Below are 17,796 nucleotides of genomic sequence, written 5' to 3' on the forward strand. Positions count from 1 at the left end.
TCAACTGGAACAATGATGACGAAGATGATTGAGTCCTGCCAGGCACTATTCTAAGTGCTTTATACTCATTAACTCCTGTAATGCTCACAACTACTATAAGATAGGTACTCTTATTACTCTTTTTTTACAGATGTGCAAACAGGCCTAGAGATTAAGTAAGCCCAAGGTCACAGTAGGGGCTGACCCAAGACTCCAATACATGGAATCTAGCTGCGAGCCTGCTCGAACCACAAGGAAACCACTTATTTAAAGTCCAAAAGTGCTGGGATCTCCTTTCAACTCTGCCATGAGCTCAACTCAATTAGAATGCTACGCTACACCAAGAGGGCCTATGGGGCCCCACTTCCTGTGACTGGAGAACCAGTAATTCAAACTCTTGTGGGCAAAAACAAAGCAACAAGCCACAAGTGCCTCCAACACTAGATGCACACAGCCGAATGACGGCCATCTGTGGAGGGGAGGTGGGGAAGGGATGGGGTAAGAGAAGGCCGGCAGACTCTCGGGTCTAAAGAAGGTGGAGGAAAGGAGGCCACCCAGCATACAGGATATCAGTAACCAGAACCAAACTCTCAACAAAATGGTGCTCAGAGGAAGCGCTGAGTAGATCAGTAGTAGCAACAGGAGCAGCCTGCCCCCAAGGCCAAGGGCACAGGCTGGAGTTTGAGACTTGGGAGTTTTCAGCTTAGCAGGCGACTGGGCAAACCCATGGTCCAGCAGCCTCAGAATCCTGCTGTGTCCTTCCCCTGAGAAAGATTCCCTACTGCTGTTCAGGAAGGGCCAGCACGTGGGGACCGATGACTCCCACCTTTCCTACACGTACCCCAATCAGGGACAGACTCAAACTGTCCCCCGTGGCTGAAGTACCTGCTGAGCTGCCAAAGACCAAAAATGATTCTCTCTTCTTTTTCCTTGCCCAGCAGGCCTGGACAGACAGTCCCGCTGTCCTGAGCCAAAAGCTCCGGGGTCTCATTGGATTTAGCAGCCAGATCACAACAGCCAGGAGTCAGGAGTCCCGATTCCCTTCCAGATCCACAAATGAGGAGCCAGCCACAGACCCAGTCCCTTCCTCCTGAAGGCTGAGGGGCTTCTGCCAAGCTGTGAATTGCAAAGGGGGCCCAAGAAAAAGAGCTGTATCTTAAGAGCTTCCGACGAAAGGTGTGTGAGACCCAGCTGCCTAGAGCTGCGCGAGGCATAGAGAAGGCCCACTCATGTGCAGAGGCCCAGCTCGGAGATGCATTCAGTATGAGCGGGGAGGGGGTTGTCAGAGACACCGCTTAAACTCCTGCCTCAATGAGCAGAGCCCCAGAGGAGGCAGACCTTTGTATTGCCAACTTCCCAAAGAGCACAAGGGAAAATAGGCCGAGGCTGCTCAAAACCAGCTTGACTGGTTCTACAGAGAAGCCTCTGGTCTGCCCCGCCTTCCTTCTGTTTAAAAAGAAAAAGGTGGCTTGGAGCCAGTCGTTGAACACACTCCTCCCCTTCTGCTCTCTGCGGCCTCCATCCCCACTCTGTCCCACAGGATTCACCTAGCCACAATATCAGTGTCCATCTCACCCTCTCTCCTACCAAACCGGTGGTTATACAGCTTTCTAAGGCTAAAGTGAATCATTTGCTGCACGAGAGGAAATACATTTGTTTTTGCCCTTTTTGCCATTTTCTAATGAGAAATGTAAGGAATAAATGGACATAGGGGAAATGAGTGCCAACGCGAAGACAGACATCTGTGGAAAGAACCTTCCACAGGGACCGAGAAACTCCAAACACTCTAGACAACAGCAGACATGCAGATGAAGGATCTATTTATACCCCCAAAAGGAGGAGCAGGTCGGGTGGGCACGAGAAGGAACTGGGATCCCTCCTCCTCAGAGAGAACTGGAAACCAGGAGGCCAGACCCTCCCTTGGGGCTGTTTCAGAATCAGATGTACCATCTCAAAGTCGAAAAGACAGCAATGACATTCGATGGCCTGCCCCGAAGGGGGGGGGGGGGGGGGGGGGGTAGTGACATTCCGCTCTGAGAGCTAGAACTTTCAGAGTTAACATGGGGATAGACGGCCTCTTCCCATGCCAGAAGTGGGAAATGGGTGGTTTCCTCCCCCACAAGGTTTGTAAAGGCTTACTCTCGCCTTTGCTCAGACAGAAGGGGAAAATGCATAGATAACACTACAGTGACTCACTCATGTTTGATGAAGGCTGGGAGAAAGCCTGGAGAATCCAAGCTTCAAGCGCAAAATGTACAAATACTGGAATCTCCCATCCAGATAAGGAAACGCAGCCACCTATCTGGTTTGTCATTTTGCTGAACTTCCGCTCAAAGAGGAAGGGCCAGGTTTAAACCCCACCCACCCTTTCCACATCCCTCTCAATTTTCGCTTTGACAGGAAAGTGGTGACCCTGGCAGCACCGGCATGGCTAAGAGAGCATCAAACTGTTTCCACAACATCTCAAAGCAGACGCCTAGAAGCCAAGCCTGCAGTTTAACCAAGCAGAGGGAGGTGGGTCCGGCCCTGGTTACTGCAGGAAAACCTCATCAAGCAATCTCAGGGAAGGAAGGACGACCATCTTCCTTGCCCTTTCCATCTGCTGAGGTTACTTCATCTCAATCCATTAAAGGGCTCCAAAGTGCTGCTAGGAGGAGTCCATTTAGCAGAGACACTATCATGGGGCCAAAGGTGGTGCCCAGCCCCCACCCCACTTGCTGATAATGGGCCACAAAGTCTGAGGCTTGGCTGCACTCTAGGCATAAAATATTTATTCAAGTCGACATAATACATATGTAGGAAAGTCATAGAAGCTCCTGGGAGAAAAGAAATGCCAGCCAGGTGGCTAAGTGCTCAATGGGAAAGAGTTCATGAAGGCATGGCTTAGTCCTGGTCACATGACCACTGAGAAGTGGGTTGTTCTGTCCAAAGGGGAAACAGTCTAGTCTGAGAAGTTTTTGACTCCCAAGAAACCATGCAAACCTCTCAGGCAAACAAATTCTCAATCTTTTCCTGCCTCATGAGCATCAACTCTGCTTAAGACATTTACATGGAGAGAAATCTCAAGCCTGATCTTTGGTCACCATCTGAGAGATTCAGTGGTCCCTGTGCAAACTTGGTTTTAATCTGAAGCAGGCCAAGTTTCGATGACTGCCTTGTATCTGTCTGTTTAGCTACTTCCCAAAGTCCACAAATGAGGGAGAAATTATTACAATTTACTAGGTAGTTACCTTTGCTAGGTTCAAAGATTAGAGGTATGACGACACCATGAACTCCAGGACTCCTGGAGCACTTGCTCTAACAGCAGCAATTTCTGATTTCTAGGGCCCAGCAGAAAGAGAGAATAGACGGTCCGACATCCACCCACATCCCTGACCAGAAGGCAGCACCACCAAAGAGCCCCTGGGTCAGAGGCAGAGGGCGGAGGGCAGAGTCAGCACCCAGAGCATGGCGGTGTACAGCTTGGAGGGCAGGGAGTGACATGAGAGCTAACAGAGCTCTCTACTAGATGACACTAAAACCAAATTATCCAGCGTAACACTCAGCCGGGATCGACTCCGGGATCCACGGAAAACATGTTTGGAGTGGCCCAGTTGCTCTTTCCAGGATCCTATAAGTTAGATGTGCCCCCTTCACCCAGACTTCCCAACTCCTCCTCCCAGAACTACCTGGGAGAAGAAACAATGCCACTCACCCCCTAGAAGAACGACAGCAACACCCTCCCTTGCCCACTGCAACAGAATCGGGGTGAGGGGTGCAAGTCTCCTGTTTTCTCTCAGGAGCCCTCTCGCGTGGTTCCTGAGGACTAGACGGGGGGCAGGTCGCAGCCATGGAGCCCCTCCACCAGGTGTTGCAGAAAGCGCTAACCAGCGGCAGATGAACTCTGGAAACTGGACCCCCCTCCACACTTGCCTATTCCTGCTGCTGTGGGCTGGAAGACAAACAGTCATCCTGCTGATGGCTTTCACCACTGCCAAGCCTCCAGGCCAGCAGAGCCATTTGGAAAAGAAGCGAACAGAAAGCTCAGCTCACAGACTAAGAATCCCCAAACTACCAGCCCCAGGTCACAATCCTCCTCCTGTAAACGGAAGAAGAGTCTGGCGCTGTGAACAAGCACATCTGGAATCAGGTGTCACAAAAATCAACTTAAAGACGGGGCTTGACTTTCTTTTATCTCCTACTTTCGCCATTAGAAGCAGAGCTGACAGCAAACAGGCAATCTCCCCGCGTCACAAGGTTTATTTTTATTCTTCAACATTTTCTGTGTGTGTGTTTAATTCAGATGTGATCAAAGAGCTCCTGGAAACAGCTTCTCATCAGCCACATGTTGTAAAGAAAGGGGGAGGGGAACAGCAAGAGGAGACTGGAGCTTGAAGACAACCAGTGAAGTTTACCTATTTTCTGTTAAAACCAGTTTAAATAATTTAAATACGGGGATAGAGGACCTTTGCGGGAGAAGGAATCAGCCCAACCAAATCCCGTGCTTTTCATTTCATAACGTTAAGGCTTACTGCAATGACTGAGCTCCCAGGAATACTTCAGCTGAAATTGCAACAGGACAAGGAGAGCTGCCTTATTCTCCCCCGGTAGCGTGATGTATCCTAAAAGAAGCCACCACTCTGGCATCCCTGGTCTCATGACCAGAGGAGCTGCTACTTGTTTATTTTCTTGTTTGAAAAAACAGAGGCACCTGCCCGTAACAGGTGTATGCAAGGTTTTCCAAAGTCTGAGCTTCTACTAGGATGACACTTAACATCAAGTCAACAGGGTGACCGCCTACCCTGAGAACAGCAGCAGCAGCTATGGAGTGGCTCAGGGGAGCCTAAGTCCATAAAGAATGGAAACAGGATGGGCAATCATAATTTGGAACAGGATGCCAATGCATGCAGCCACTGCTCTGGACAAAGTTATCAAACAGCAGCTTACAATCCCAAATGGTTCACAGATTACCGCTATCACAGAATCAGCGGGTGGGCACCGACCTCCTACTACGCGCGCAGCAGTATGCTAGGCATGTGCAGAAGAGAGGGAAATCAACGCACACATCACAAGAAAAAACACATTTACACTGAGTAAACAGCATAAAGAAACCACACTGAGGCAGTCTGTACTCCACTTCGCTGAACACAATGCCCCCCAGCCTCATGCAGAGAGCAGGCACTCCAGCCACTCCCCAAATGCCTGAGGGTGCCAGTCAGTCGCTCGGCCTCCTCCTACAGCTCCTGATCAACAGTCTGGGAAAGTTCACTGGTTAAGCAGGGTTCACTTGCTAAAACAAAGGCTGTGATAGGAAAAGGAATGGAACAGGCGACCTCAAGAGGGCCTGGAGAAAGTGGTTCCCAGTAAGGCGAGAAACAGCTGGCAAGTGAGGGCAAGACTGTGAGATACAGACGACACTCCGGTTTCCAGAGCCCTCAGTCCCATGCAGAACCAGCTGCCAAGCCCAGTGATGACACGGAAATCAACCAAACCTCACTCTCGACCTGTGTCACCCCACAAGCAATCATTCCACCAGTAATGAAAGGTCACCCACTGCAGAGAGAAACTGGGTCCAGAACTCCTCTTGAGTTCCTGACCACCCAGGTGACACAGAACCAGGAGGTAACAAGAGAAAAACGTAGGAAAAATGAAGAGGGGAGATTTTTCAGAAAAGGATGTTAACACGCAGGAGACTAAAACAACAGCTCTATTGGGCTCCAAAGAACAAGGAAGGGAACCAGAGGAAAACAGAAAGGATGTGATGAGGGAAAAGGACGCAAAAAGCACTGCAGCCCCAGGGGAGAAGAGCTCCTTTTTTAAGCCGAGTTTTTTTGGCCTGTGAAGTTCTCCACCAAGAAGGGTGTGACAGGCAGGGGACTCTCCACAGAGCAGTCAGCAAGGGACACTGGAGACAGTGAAAGAAAGGTGGGGGGGTGGGTGGAAAGTGGACGCCTCTCAGCTCAGAGGTGAGATGACACAGGAAAGGCTAAGACTTGGGCGACAAATGACAGCCGTGATTGCCAAGATGAGGGGGAGCGTGTGCAGCCCAAGAAACTAGCATGCAAAACGCCTGGGCCGGGAGTTACAAAGACCAGCCAATCGGAAGAGGATGGAGAGGGGCATATGTGGGGAAAGCACACACGGGGTGAAGGCGGGAGACTAACACGGAGATGAAAGGCGATCCTGATTAAGAGGCACAGGAGGGATTACGGGGTGAGGGTGGCGAAACCGGAAGGCAACAAGCAAGGAGGAAGATACTACGAAAAGTGACAGATCCGGGAGTGAGGCGACAGGAAGGCATCATGGTTTGTGCCGCGGTGTAGGAAGCCAGAAGGGCAAGGACGGCGACGCAGCGAGGCCCGGGAGAGGACTGAGCAACAGGTTGCGCTAATGGAGTGGGGCTGGAACAGTCTCTTCCCTCGGTAGGAAGAGCCCAGCGAGAAGGCTGGCAAGGCGCTCACAGGAGAAGCAGGAGCCCCAGAGACGTAAAAGCCAGATCCCGGGGGGGAAGAGAACGTGAGGGACCCGAGGACTCCGAAGGGAGTGATGCTGGAACCCCAAAGACAACCTGTGGGAAAACTATGCGCATGACAGCTGTATGGGAAACACGGAAGCAACAAATGCCAGCGCGAGGCACCAGGGAGCTCCTGGCGAGAAGAAGGGAAAGTGAGCACAGAGTAGGCGAACGACTGGGAAAGGTGACGAGGGTGGAGCTGGTGGGTTGCGAGCAAGAGGGAGAGCACAATTTGGAGAAGGAGGAAGCAGGGTAAAAAAAAAGCGGAGGAACTGGAAGGGGACAGGGTTCCGGGACCGAGGACACTCCGGGGAGGGACCCTGAGGGTGATAACCAGGGACCGGGAGAACCGGTGCGGGCGGAGGGGAAGCCAGGCTAGAGAGCCGGAGGGAGAGGCGGACGGCGACGCGGGGCACATCGCGGGGTGCATCCGAGGGGCGGGAGGGTGGCTGCTTCAGGCGTGGGTGGAGGAAGACCAGAAAGGCCCCCGAGAGAAAAAGGGAAGAGCCGGGGGAGCTGCGGAGGTAACACGGAAGGGCGCAGGAGGGCGGGGAGGGGAGCAGGGGGCGGCAGGAGGACGAGTGTGCAGCTTGCAGTCGGGACTCGGTGGGTCCCAGGACGGGACTCGGAGGGGGATGTGCGGGGCCGAGAGCCAGATGACAGGGCAGCCGAGGCCGGCAGGAAGGCAGCAGGGGCACGAGGGGAGCAGAGGAGGGAGGAGGCTCCGCAAGGTGCAGGGGCCCAGCCAGAGAATCGGGGAGCCCTCGGGGCTCCTTACCTGCTCCGTGTCCCTCTCGTTCAGCGTGGGTAGGGGGGTCCGGGCGCTGGACATGGCGCCGGTATCTCAGGGGAGGGAACCGAGAAGCTTGGAGGAAGGGAGGGAAGGGAAGGCGCGGAGCCCGGCCGGGCGGGGCTTCTCACAGCAGGGGCACCCGCCGCATGGGCCCCGGCCGGGGGTGCGGGGAGGCCGGGCAGCCGCTCACGCCAGCCCGGGGATGCGCCGCTCGGGCTAGGCCGCGCCGGCTCCGAGCGGCTCCGGACCGCACCCCCCCGACCCCCGGCTGGGCTGTGCCGCCTTTCGGCCGGGCCGCGCCGCTCCGCCTACTCTCTGCCGCCGCAGCCGGCCGCCCGCCTCGCTCCTCCCCTGCCCTCAACGGCACTGCTCCGCGCCCGGCACACAGGCAACCGCCGCCGGACCTGCTGCTCCCAACATGGCCGCCACCACCGCCGGCCCTCGGCTCTTTCCGCCGGCAGCAGCCGGAAACATCCGAAGCGGCTGGGAACGGGAGGGGGGCGCGCCTCCTCCTCCCGGCCGCGGACTACGGGTGAATTCCGGAAACACCCGAAGAAGGTAACCCCGGGGACGCGCGCGCCTCCTCGATTCCGAAAACCGGGTTTCGGCTGTGTTTACGGAAATCCACGAAGCCACTCCGGGTACTCCAGCCACGCCCACAGGCCTTTCCCCGCCCACTGCAAGCTGGCTCTCGGCAGTTTCCGGAGAACACCCGAAGCGGCTCCGCGTGCCGTGAGCCGGCCACGCCCCCGTCCCGCCCCGCAGCCGACGGCGGTCGTCGGCCATTTCCGGCAACACCCGAGGCCGAGCGAGCCCCCGGGTCATTCCCTCGGGTGCTATCCGGAGTCTGACTCTTCGTTTCTTTCCGTCAGTTTTCGGATATTTTCAAACCTTGAACAGGCAGCGTGGATCACCTGTGCGTGTTGTTATTTGACTAGATAGCAAATAAGGCTGTGAGCCGTCCCTGTGATTGGCATCCTTTGGTTCTAAAACAACTTCCCGCCTGCGCGTCCGTTCGTCCGTCTGGCGGTCAGCTAATAAAATGCATCTCGTTTATCAACCAACCTGTCTATCAACACATGTGTCCTGTCAAATGCTGCGTTCGTCTATCAACTGTCTACCTACTACTCATCACCTGCCATCATCTATCTTGGCTTCTATTTATCTATCCATACACCCCACATCTAGTCCGCAGGGCTCTTCAAGGTCCTGGTCCGTGTCCTTGGCTCCCAGCTGCGGGAGGCTGCAGAGGTCCCCCCAGCCCTGCATTCCAGCCCCAGCTCTGTGGACTGAAAGTGCTGTGTGACCTTGGAAAAATCACATAACATCTCTGAGCGTAGGCTCCTCGACCTCCCGATATTGAGAAAATCCGTGCCTTTGTTCCAGTGATGACATTCTAAATAATGTCTTTGAATTCCGGTTACCTTTTTTTAATTTCAAAAAAAGTCTTTTAGTTGTCCAAAATAGCACAAAACGACACGGCACTATGGCAATGTTGAGTCACGCCAGTTACCTTTTTAAATACCCCTGGAAGGTAAGGCAGGAGAGAAACTCTCATCTTAATTCACATTTCAGTTATCCCTTCTAAGACAAGAAAACTCATGGAAAAAGAGAGAAACTGGTTGAAAATGAGGATTCCTCAGGATGGCACAAAGAATGGGCCCCTGGAGAAGTTCCTTTCCTTCCCTGGGCCTCAGTTTCCCCATCAGTAAAGTGAGGTCACTGGACTCATGAGCTCCGAAGTCCCTCTCATCTTTGGAGAGCCCCTGACTAACAGGAAGTGCGTGTGGCCACCAGAGTCCACACTTCACTGCCCCCTCGACTGTCTCACCAGGAGAGGCTGGTCTGACTCTTCTGGTTCCAAGGGGCTCCCATTCATTGTATCTGACACCCCACCCCCCCAGGGCTCAACAGCAGCTTAAGGTGGGCAGAAGCCAGATTCCCCCCAGGAGCCAGAGACCAGGCTCAAGCAACAAGTCCCAGGTGCAGGAGCAGAGAGGCCCCAGGGATGGGGGGACGGGGACGGGGGGGGGGGGGGGGGGGGGGGGGGGGGGGGAGGGGGGTGGAAAAGGAAGGGGGGGGGGGGGGGGCAGGGAATTGTTGGTTGGACCTCCGATGCTTGACTTCCAACTCCCAGCCACAGCATCTTGAGCAGAGCCCTGGGCCAAGTCAACCAGAGAAACAGGCAGCCAGGCAGACGCAAGGAGAGGATGGTAGGAAAGTACTTCCTGGGGCAACAGGTACCCCCTACAGTCCTAGTAAATGTACGGGACTCCAGGACACCTCCTCATGCCCCGCCCCAGCTCCATCCAGGCACCCAGCCCTTGCGGAAGAAGTTGATGAAGGAACAGAGAGGAGGGGAGGAAAAACGAGAGGAGGAGGTCGGGACAGGAGACATTCCACTCCCCCAACCCCAAATTCATCTCGGAAAATCCATGAGAATGATCTGCCCTCTGGTGGCCAAAGGGAGATACACCGCAGATTCCTGCGCCTGATGTCACCTCCAAGGCTTGGGTCTGGAAAGAAGGGAAAAGGGGAAGAGGTTGGAAAAGCAAAGGAAGGTGTGCTGGGGGGTCTACCCAGCCCCAGGCTCTTGTCTCAGCTCTCACGCCTGCCCTCTGCCCCTTAGCCCCCACCCCCAGCCCACCTGTCCCCTCCCTTCCTCACAAGGCTGCCTATCTGGTCTCCCTGCCTGGACTCCCTCCAACCTACCCCACCAGACAGGCCAGAATAATCTTCCTAAAGTTCAGCTCCAGGGACATCTCTGCCCTGCTACAGGGCTCTCTCCAGCTTCCTTGTGGGACGGGCAGGGCTGGCTTCACTGGCCCAGGACCTGTGCAGTCACACAAAGCCCTGGCTTAGGAGGGCCTTGAGCTTGATGTCATGCTCTGCGGTCACTCGCTGGAAACCTTCACCCAGGGGGCCCGCCCTTCCATTGTGCAATGGGCCCCACGCATTTCGCAGCCCGTCCTGGAGATAGGAAAAGCCTTTAGCCTGCATTCAAAGCTTTTGCACAATCTGGCCCCAATTTAGCTTGCAAACATCCTCTCCAACCAGGTGCCACGGGTTGACACCTCCCTCGGCACCTGCCCAGCCACCAAGCTCTCACCCCCATGCCCTTGTTCAGGCCGATCAATTGCCAGTCACCTACCTCAGCTTCCGGACGTACTTTAGGATCCAGTTCAAATGTCACCTTCTCAAATCCCTGAGCTCTCCTAGTTCCCCTCAAAGATTAATTATTGCCACACATTTACCCCTCTCTAATCTGCATATTTATTCATTCACAAATCTCTACTGAGGACCTACTATGTGCAAGGCACTCTTCTAGGCTCTTCTGGTGTATCAATGAACAAAAAAAGATCTCTGCCCTCGGGGAACTTACAACTGGGGGAAGACAGACAACAGATGTAATAGTAAGTGTTAAATGTCGTGGAAATAAAATAGAGCCAGTTAAAGGGGGTCAGGATTGCAGGGATGAGGGGGTGGAGTGGAAGGATTAAGGTGGTCAGTGTAGGCGTCACTGAGAAGGTGACACTTGAGCAAAGACTTGAAGGAGGTGAGGGAGTGAGCTCTGTGGATATCTAGGGGAAGGACTTTCTAGGCAGAGGGTATGGCACGTGCAAAGGCCCTGAGGCAGGAGTAACCTGGTTGTTTAAAGAACAAGAAGGCCAACGAGACTGGAGCAGAGTGAGTGAGAGGCTGAGTAGTTGAGAAGAGGGCAGAAAGGGGATGTGGAGCCAGGGCACAGCTTTGGCTTTCCTTTGGAGTGAGACGGGGAGCCGCTGCTGGACATGATCTGACGGGCTGCTGAGTTGAGAAGAGAGTAAAGATGCAGGGCAGCAGCGGAAGGAAGCCTGGGGACCAGGAAGGAGGCTTTCACGACAATTCAAATAAGAGATTATGGTGGCTTGTGGGAGGGCGGCAGCAGTGAAAGCAGGGAGAAGCAGCAGATTTGGGATATATCTGGAAGGTGGAGTGGACAGGATTTCTTTTGTTTTTTTAAAGATTTTATTTTTCCTTTTTCTCCCCAAAGCCCCCCCGGTACATAGTCGTGTATTTTTAGTTGTTTGTCCTTCTAGTTGTGGCATGTGGGATGCCGCCTCAGCATGGCTTGATGAGTGGTGCCATGTCCACGCCCAGGATCCGAACCCTGGGCTGCCAAAGCAGAGCGCAAACTTAACCACTTGGCCATGGGGCCGGCCCCTGGACAGGATTTCTTTTTTTCTTTCTTTTTCTTTTTTGAGGAAGATTAGCCCTGAGCTAACTGCTGCCAATCCTCCTCTTTTTGCTGAGGAAGACTGGCCTTGAGCTAACATCTGTGCCCACCTTCCTCTACTTTATACGTGGGATGCCTGCCACAGCATGGCTTGACAAGCGGTGCCAGGTTCGCACCCGGGATCCAAAGCAGGGAACCCTGGGCTGCGGAAGCGGAACGTGCGCACTTAACTGCTGCGCCACCAGGCTGGCCCCTGGACAGGATTTCTTAATGGATTGCCTTAGGGGGTGTGGGAGGGAGGAATGAAGGATAATTTCAAGCTTTCCAACCTGAGCAACTGAAGACAAAACAAACACAAAGGTAAAGGCATCTACCACAGGCCCCGGACCAGGCGGACACCAGCCCAGAGGAGCCGTGCTCCAGGGTGGCTGTGTTGTCCCCTGGGATGGGGAAGGCAAGGGGTATGGGGTTCCCAGCCCTAGCAGACACAAGGGGCCTTACAGGATGAGCAGGGAGGAAAGAAGTAAGAGGAGGAAAGAGTGTGGAGTGGAAGCCATCCTTATTCTCACCCCTCCAAAATACTGCAACCCGTCATCGTCTTTCTCCTCCCAACCCAGAGGGGCCAGAGACTATGCTGTTCCAGGCAGCCAGGAGTGGGAGGAGTGGGAGTGGGAGGAGGGGTCCAAAATTGCCCTCTGATCAAGAGTCAGATGCCTGGGGTGAAGCCAGACCCTCCCATCTCGCAGAGCTTTATTTTTCTTGACGTCTCTGAATTTCCAGCACGCGCTTTATTGCCGTTGACATATGCCATGTTGAATTTAGGACATTCCAGAGACGGTCGAATGTGAAAAAAATGTGCATCTTACAATTGATGGAATAGAATATGTTTATTATTGGTGCCTCTGCCCAACCATCACCAGGACGTGAACACAAGGGCAGGGACTGCCGCTCTCAATCCTCTGTCTTGGTTTTGCTGACATGCATTGAGAGCTGGGTACTGTGTGGACATCATCACATTTCTCCTCAAACAATGTGCAGGAGGCACTGTTATTCCCCCTAATACTGAAATGGAAGCGCAGAGCAGCTTGATCCCTTGCCAGTGGGAGTGGGAACAGGAGCATCATGCTTGGGGTCCCCAGCCCATGAGAGGGTGGCAGCGTGGGGCAGCGAGCAAACACAGACCCTGCCGCCAGGCTGCTCCGTAGGAGGTACATGATCTTAGGCTTCTCTTAACCTCTCTCTACCTCGACTTTCCCTTCTGTTAAGTGGGGACAATAAAACGACCTACCTCATAGGGTTGATTTGTGAGGATGCAATGAGTTGATCTATGAAACATGCTTAGACAGAGCCTGGTGGACGGCCGGTGCTTTGTGTGGGCTGCTGTTATTTCCAGGCAAACTCTAGCCAGCCTTCCCGAGTCTTCTGTTCACTCTGTCTGCTAAATCCTCCCCACTTCCCAGAAGAACACCACCAGATCAGAAGCAAGAGAGCCCGTCTGGTCCCAGCTCTGTCACCAATGGATCGCGTGAGCCATCAGGTAACTCCCTTCCCCACCTGGGGCCTCAGGCTCCTTGTCTGTACAGTGAGGGGAGCTGGACTCCTTGCTCTCTCTGGGGTCCTCTATAATGCTGTAGACCGAATGTGTGTCCCCCCAAGATTCATTGACTGAAATCCTAACCCTCAAGGGGATGGTATTTGGAGGTGGGGCCTTTGGGAGGCGATCAGGTCATGAGGGTGGAGCCCTCATGATGGGATTAGTGCCCTTATAAAAGAGACCCCTTGAGGGTGGCCCAGTGGCGCAGGGGTTAAGTGCGCAGGTTCCGCTTTGGCGGCCCAGGGTTGGCCAGTCCGGATCCCGGGTGCGGACATGGCACTGCTTGACAAGCCATGCTGTTGTAGGTGTCCCACATATAAAGTGAAGGAAGATGGGCATGGATGTTAGCTCAGGGCCAGGCTTCCTCAGCAAAAAGAGGATTGGTGGCAGATGTTAGCTCAGGGCTAATCTTCCTTAAAAAAAAAAAAGAGAGAGAGACCCCTAAGAGCTCCCTAGTCCCTTCCACTGTGTGAGGACCACGAGAAGATGGCCATCTATGAACCAGAAAGCAGGCTCTCACCAGACAAGGAATCTGCCAGCACCTTGATCTTGGACTTTCCAGCCTCCAGAACCTTGAGAAATAAATATCTGTTATTTATAAGCCACCCAGTCTACGGTGTTTCGTTACAGCAGCCCGAAAGGACTAGATACTCTCCAAAACCCTAACCCACCAGCAACGTCCCTCTTACCCCTCCTCATCCATGACCTGGCCTCATGCCTGGGATCAAGGGGACAGTGTCCCTGCCAGCCTTGCTCATATGTTCCTACAGTGCAGTAGGAAGGTCCAGCTGCCCACAGACACCACTGCAAACCAACCTGGGGCTGCGCGGGGGAGGGGAGGGGCAGCAGGGAGGGGGGCCACCTTCAGAGTCTGTTCTCCTGGGAGGAGGTGTCCTTTGGACCAACCCACACTCCCACACAGGGTCACTGTCCACCTCCAGGATGGAGAGCCAGGCTGCCGCGTTGGCAGATGCCCTGTGAGAAGGAAAGGAGAAAGCAGAAGCGGGCGGTTCTTAATGGGGCTTGGAGGGGGATACCCAGAGCGCCTGATCTGGGGCCTGTGGGAGCATGCGGACTGGAGGGAGCAGCAAGGAAGGCTTCTTAGAGGAGGTGATGCTGACTCGGATCCCAGGGATAAGCAAAGGGATGCAAGGAAGGACTGGTGGAAATAGGAGCAGCCTCCTAGGAAATAGGAGGCATGAAGGAGACTGGCCTTCAAGGAGTTCTCATCTCGTGGGGATGTCGCATGGGCCAGCAGCAGCCTCAGACTTGGAGCTGGCATAGGGGACAGCTGGTGTCCAGGGCTCTAACTGGCTCTTGGAGGAGGTGGGGGGGCCAGGCCCTCCAATCACTCACCAGTGTGCCAAGATGATGTCCCCACATACCCAAAGCTGTGCAGTCGCTTCTGGAGCCAGCAGGCAGGGTGTCTGTCTGGGAACACTCCTGCTGTCCCCACCTGCCATCCTCCACTGGAGGACAGTGCCTGAGGTCCCCAGCCCCAAGGAGAGCAAGGACATTTTCCGGTTCCTGGCAGAGTCCTTGACGCCTCAAACCATGCCTGGCACACTGCAGGCTGGCTGTGAATCCCTCGGGAATGAAAGTCACAGGGCTTCGGCACCCCTTGTCCTCTTGGCCTGGAGCTCCTTTCGCTACTTAATTGCATGGCTCTCTCTGCTTCAGCGTCTCCTCCTGAGGAAGCCCTCTCTAGCCTCCATCTCAAAACCACATACTTCTGGGGGCTGGCCCCATGGCCGAGTGGTTAAATTCATGCACTCGGCTTCAGAGGCCTGGGGTTCGCCGGTTCGGATCCTGGGCTTGGACCTACACACTGCTCATCAAGCCATGCTGTGGTGGCGTCCCACATAGAAGAACTAGAATGACTCACAACTGCGATAAACAACTATGTACTGGGGCTTTGGGGAGAAAAAAAAAGGAGGGAGATTGGCAACAGATGTCAGCTCAGGGCCTATCTTCGTCCCACACACACACAAAACCCCCAAAAACTGCATCCTTCTGGATGAACATGCCAAATGATATTATGGCAATGCAATCAGCCATATCCAGAATGGAGGAAATTCTGTCTACAGAACACGTCACTGTGTTCTTCCACAAGAAAAAAGAAAACAAGGAAAAAATGAGGAAAGAAAGGCTGTTACAGGTTGAAACCTATCAACCAAATGCAATGTGTGGACCTTACTTAGATCCTGGTTCAAACAAACAAGCTGTAGAAAGATACTCGTGGAAGAGTCCTGGAGACTGCTTGGACAACAACGTGAATGTACTTACTACTGAATTGTACACGTAAAAGTGGTTATGTGGAAACTTTATCTGATGTGTATTTTAGTGCAATTAAAATTGTGGTTTTTTAGTAAGTTCAATTTATTTATTTTTTTGGTGAGGAAGATTGTCCCTGAGCTAACATCCGTGCCCATCTTCCTCTATTTTGTATGTGGGATGCCATCACAGCACAGCTTGATGAGTGGTGAGCAGGTCCGTCCAAATCCACGAACCCTGAGCCACCGAAGCGAAGTGTGTGAACCTAACCACTATGCCACTAGGCCAGCCTCTAAAAATTTTTTTTTTTTTTTAAGATTTTATTTTTCCTTTTTATCCCCAAAGCCCCCTGGTACATAGTTATATATTTTTATTTCATTTTATTTTTATTTGATTTGATTTGATATTTTAAAGATTTTATTTTTCCTTTTTATCCCCAAGGCCCCCAGGTACATAGTTGTATATTTTTATTTTAGTTTAGTTTAGTTTTTAAAGATTTTATTTTTCCTTTTTCTCCCAAAGCCCCCTGGTACATAGTTGTGTATTTTTAGTTGTGGGTCCTTCTAGTTGTGGCATGTGGGACACGGCCTCAGCATGGCTTGACCAGCAGTGCATGTCCATCCCCAGGATCTGAACCGGTGAAACCCCAGGCCCCTGAAGCGGAGTGGGAACTTAACCTCTCTCTCGGCGACGGCGGCGACGGGGCCGGCCCCCAGAGTCTCAATTTCTTAGAGATACAAACAGACCTATTTACAAATGAAGTGAAATAATGTCTGGGATTTGCTTTAAAATAATCCAGAAGGGAGGGGGATGAGAGGAGATAAAGATAAACCAGGGGGCCGGCCCCTAGACCGAGTGGTTAAGCTCGCACACTCCACTTTGGTGGCCCAGGTTTCACTGGTTTGAATCCTGGGTGTGGACATGGCACCGCTCATCAGGCCATGCTGAGGCGGCGTCCCACATGCCACAACTAGAAGGATCCACAATTAAAAATACACAACTATGTACCCGGGGGCTTTGGGGAGAAAAAGGAGAAATAAAATCTGTAAAGATAAACCAAAATTGGCTGTATTTATTGAAGCTAGATACATGAGGTTCGTTATGCCATTGTCTTTCTCTCTTCTTTTGGATGTGTTTGCAAACGTCCATGATCAAAAAAGACAAAGAAAAGAAAAAAAGACAAAATAGCGCCTCTCCATCAGGCCCCGTTTTTCTCCCTAGCACTCATCCCAGCCGGACATCCGGGGACCCTCCTCCCTGGGAGCCGGGGTGCCAGGAGAGCTGGGGCTGTCTCTCTCATCCACTGCTGTATTCTCAGCGCCTGGAACAGCGCATGCGTCTCACCCAGCTCGCAGCTGTGGGTCCAAGTCTGCGTGGCCTCTCGAGCCTGAGGTCTGAACCACTGTCTCGACCACGGTTCTGACCTTGGAGGGCTGTGGGCGAAGCTCTCAGAGGCAAACCACTCACTCAGGAAGATGTGGGTGCCACGGTGGACAAGAGGACCCGCCCCAGGTGGAGGAGAGGGCGGGGAGGGGACAGGGCAGCGTCTGGGATAGGAGACTTGCCCCATCCCCCTGCCATGCCCTGCCCCCTAGAGCGGCCCAAGCTCACATGGACATCATGGACCAGTCCCTGGTGGTTTTTTTTTTTTTTTTTTTGAGGAAGATCAGCCCTGAGCTAACATCTGCTGCCAATCCTCCTCTTTTTACTGAGGAAGCCTGGCCCTGAGCTAACATCCGTGCCCATCTTCCTCTACTTTATATGTGAGACACCTACCACAGCATGGCTTGCCAAGCGGTGCCATGTCTGCACCCAGGATCTGAACCGGTAAACCCCAGGCTGGCAAAGTGGAATGTGGGCACTTAACTGCTGTGCCATGGGGCCGGCCCCAGTCCCTGCTTTTGTAGCCTCCAGATACAGAGCCCAGTCTGAGCCAGGGTCAGAGGTTGCTGAGCGAGGCCAGGGCCGGCAGTCAGGATCTAGCCAGGGGCCGAGGAGCCCCCTTCTGGAAAAGGGGCAGGTGAGACGAGCAGCCTTCCATGTCTGTGGTGAGCCCCTTCAGTCAGCACTGGGTACCATCCTAGCAGGTGCCAGGACCTGGGTGACTCTGGAAACGGCCTGGCAAGGGCCCTGGGCACCACCATCAGAGAGCTGGAGCAAACAGGTGTTAGGAGATCCAGTTTCCAACATGGGGGGAGCAGTTCCCCACACATATGACAAGTAATTCTCGGACACCAACTGGGTGTCCGACAATTCAACTCAATTCTGACACCATCTATCTGAAGACAGCACCAGATTCCACAGGCTAAGGGTTCAGTCCTATGAGACTGCCCTCCCCCTTCAAGGCCAATCACAAGCCTAGGGTGTGTCACCTGTTCTTCTGACCGACTAGCTGTAAATCAGAGGTTCCCATGACCTCCTCCTTGGGTGTTGACCAGAGCGGCTCA

At 53.5% G+C, this 17,796-nt stretch overlaps 1 protein-coding gene across 6 annotated transcripts in view; it reads right to left on the bottom strand.

The window, feature by feature from the left end:
* Positions 1-8,308, bottom strand: part of MARK2 (microtubule affinity regulating kinase 2) — a 55,126-nt gene extending 46,818 nt beyond the window's left edge. For 2 of the 6 annotated variants that reach the window (XM_046643299.1, XM_046643295.1), the window contains exon 1: positions 7,251-8,308. In XM_046643299.1, coding sequence (XP_046499255.1) covers positions 7,251-7,304 — 54 coding nt within the window. In that variant the 5' untranslated portion in view covers positions 7,305-8,308. The remainder of the gene's footprint in view (positions 1-7,250) is intronic. The other 4 variants (XM_046643304.1, XM_046643298.1, XM_046643303.1 and 1 more) reach the window with 2 other exon arrangements.
* Between the last annotated feature and the right edge of the window lie 9,488 nt (positions 8,309-17,796).

This window comes from Equus quagga, chromosome 17 (assembly GCF_021613505.1).
Source record: "Equus quagga isolate Etosha38 chromosome 17, UCLA_HA_Equagga_1.0, whole genome shotgun sequence".
Lineage (NCBI taxonomy): Eukaryota > Metazoa > Chordata > Mammalia > Perissodactyla > Equidae > Equus > Equus quagga.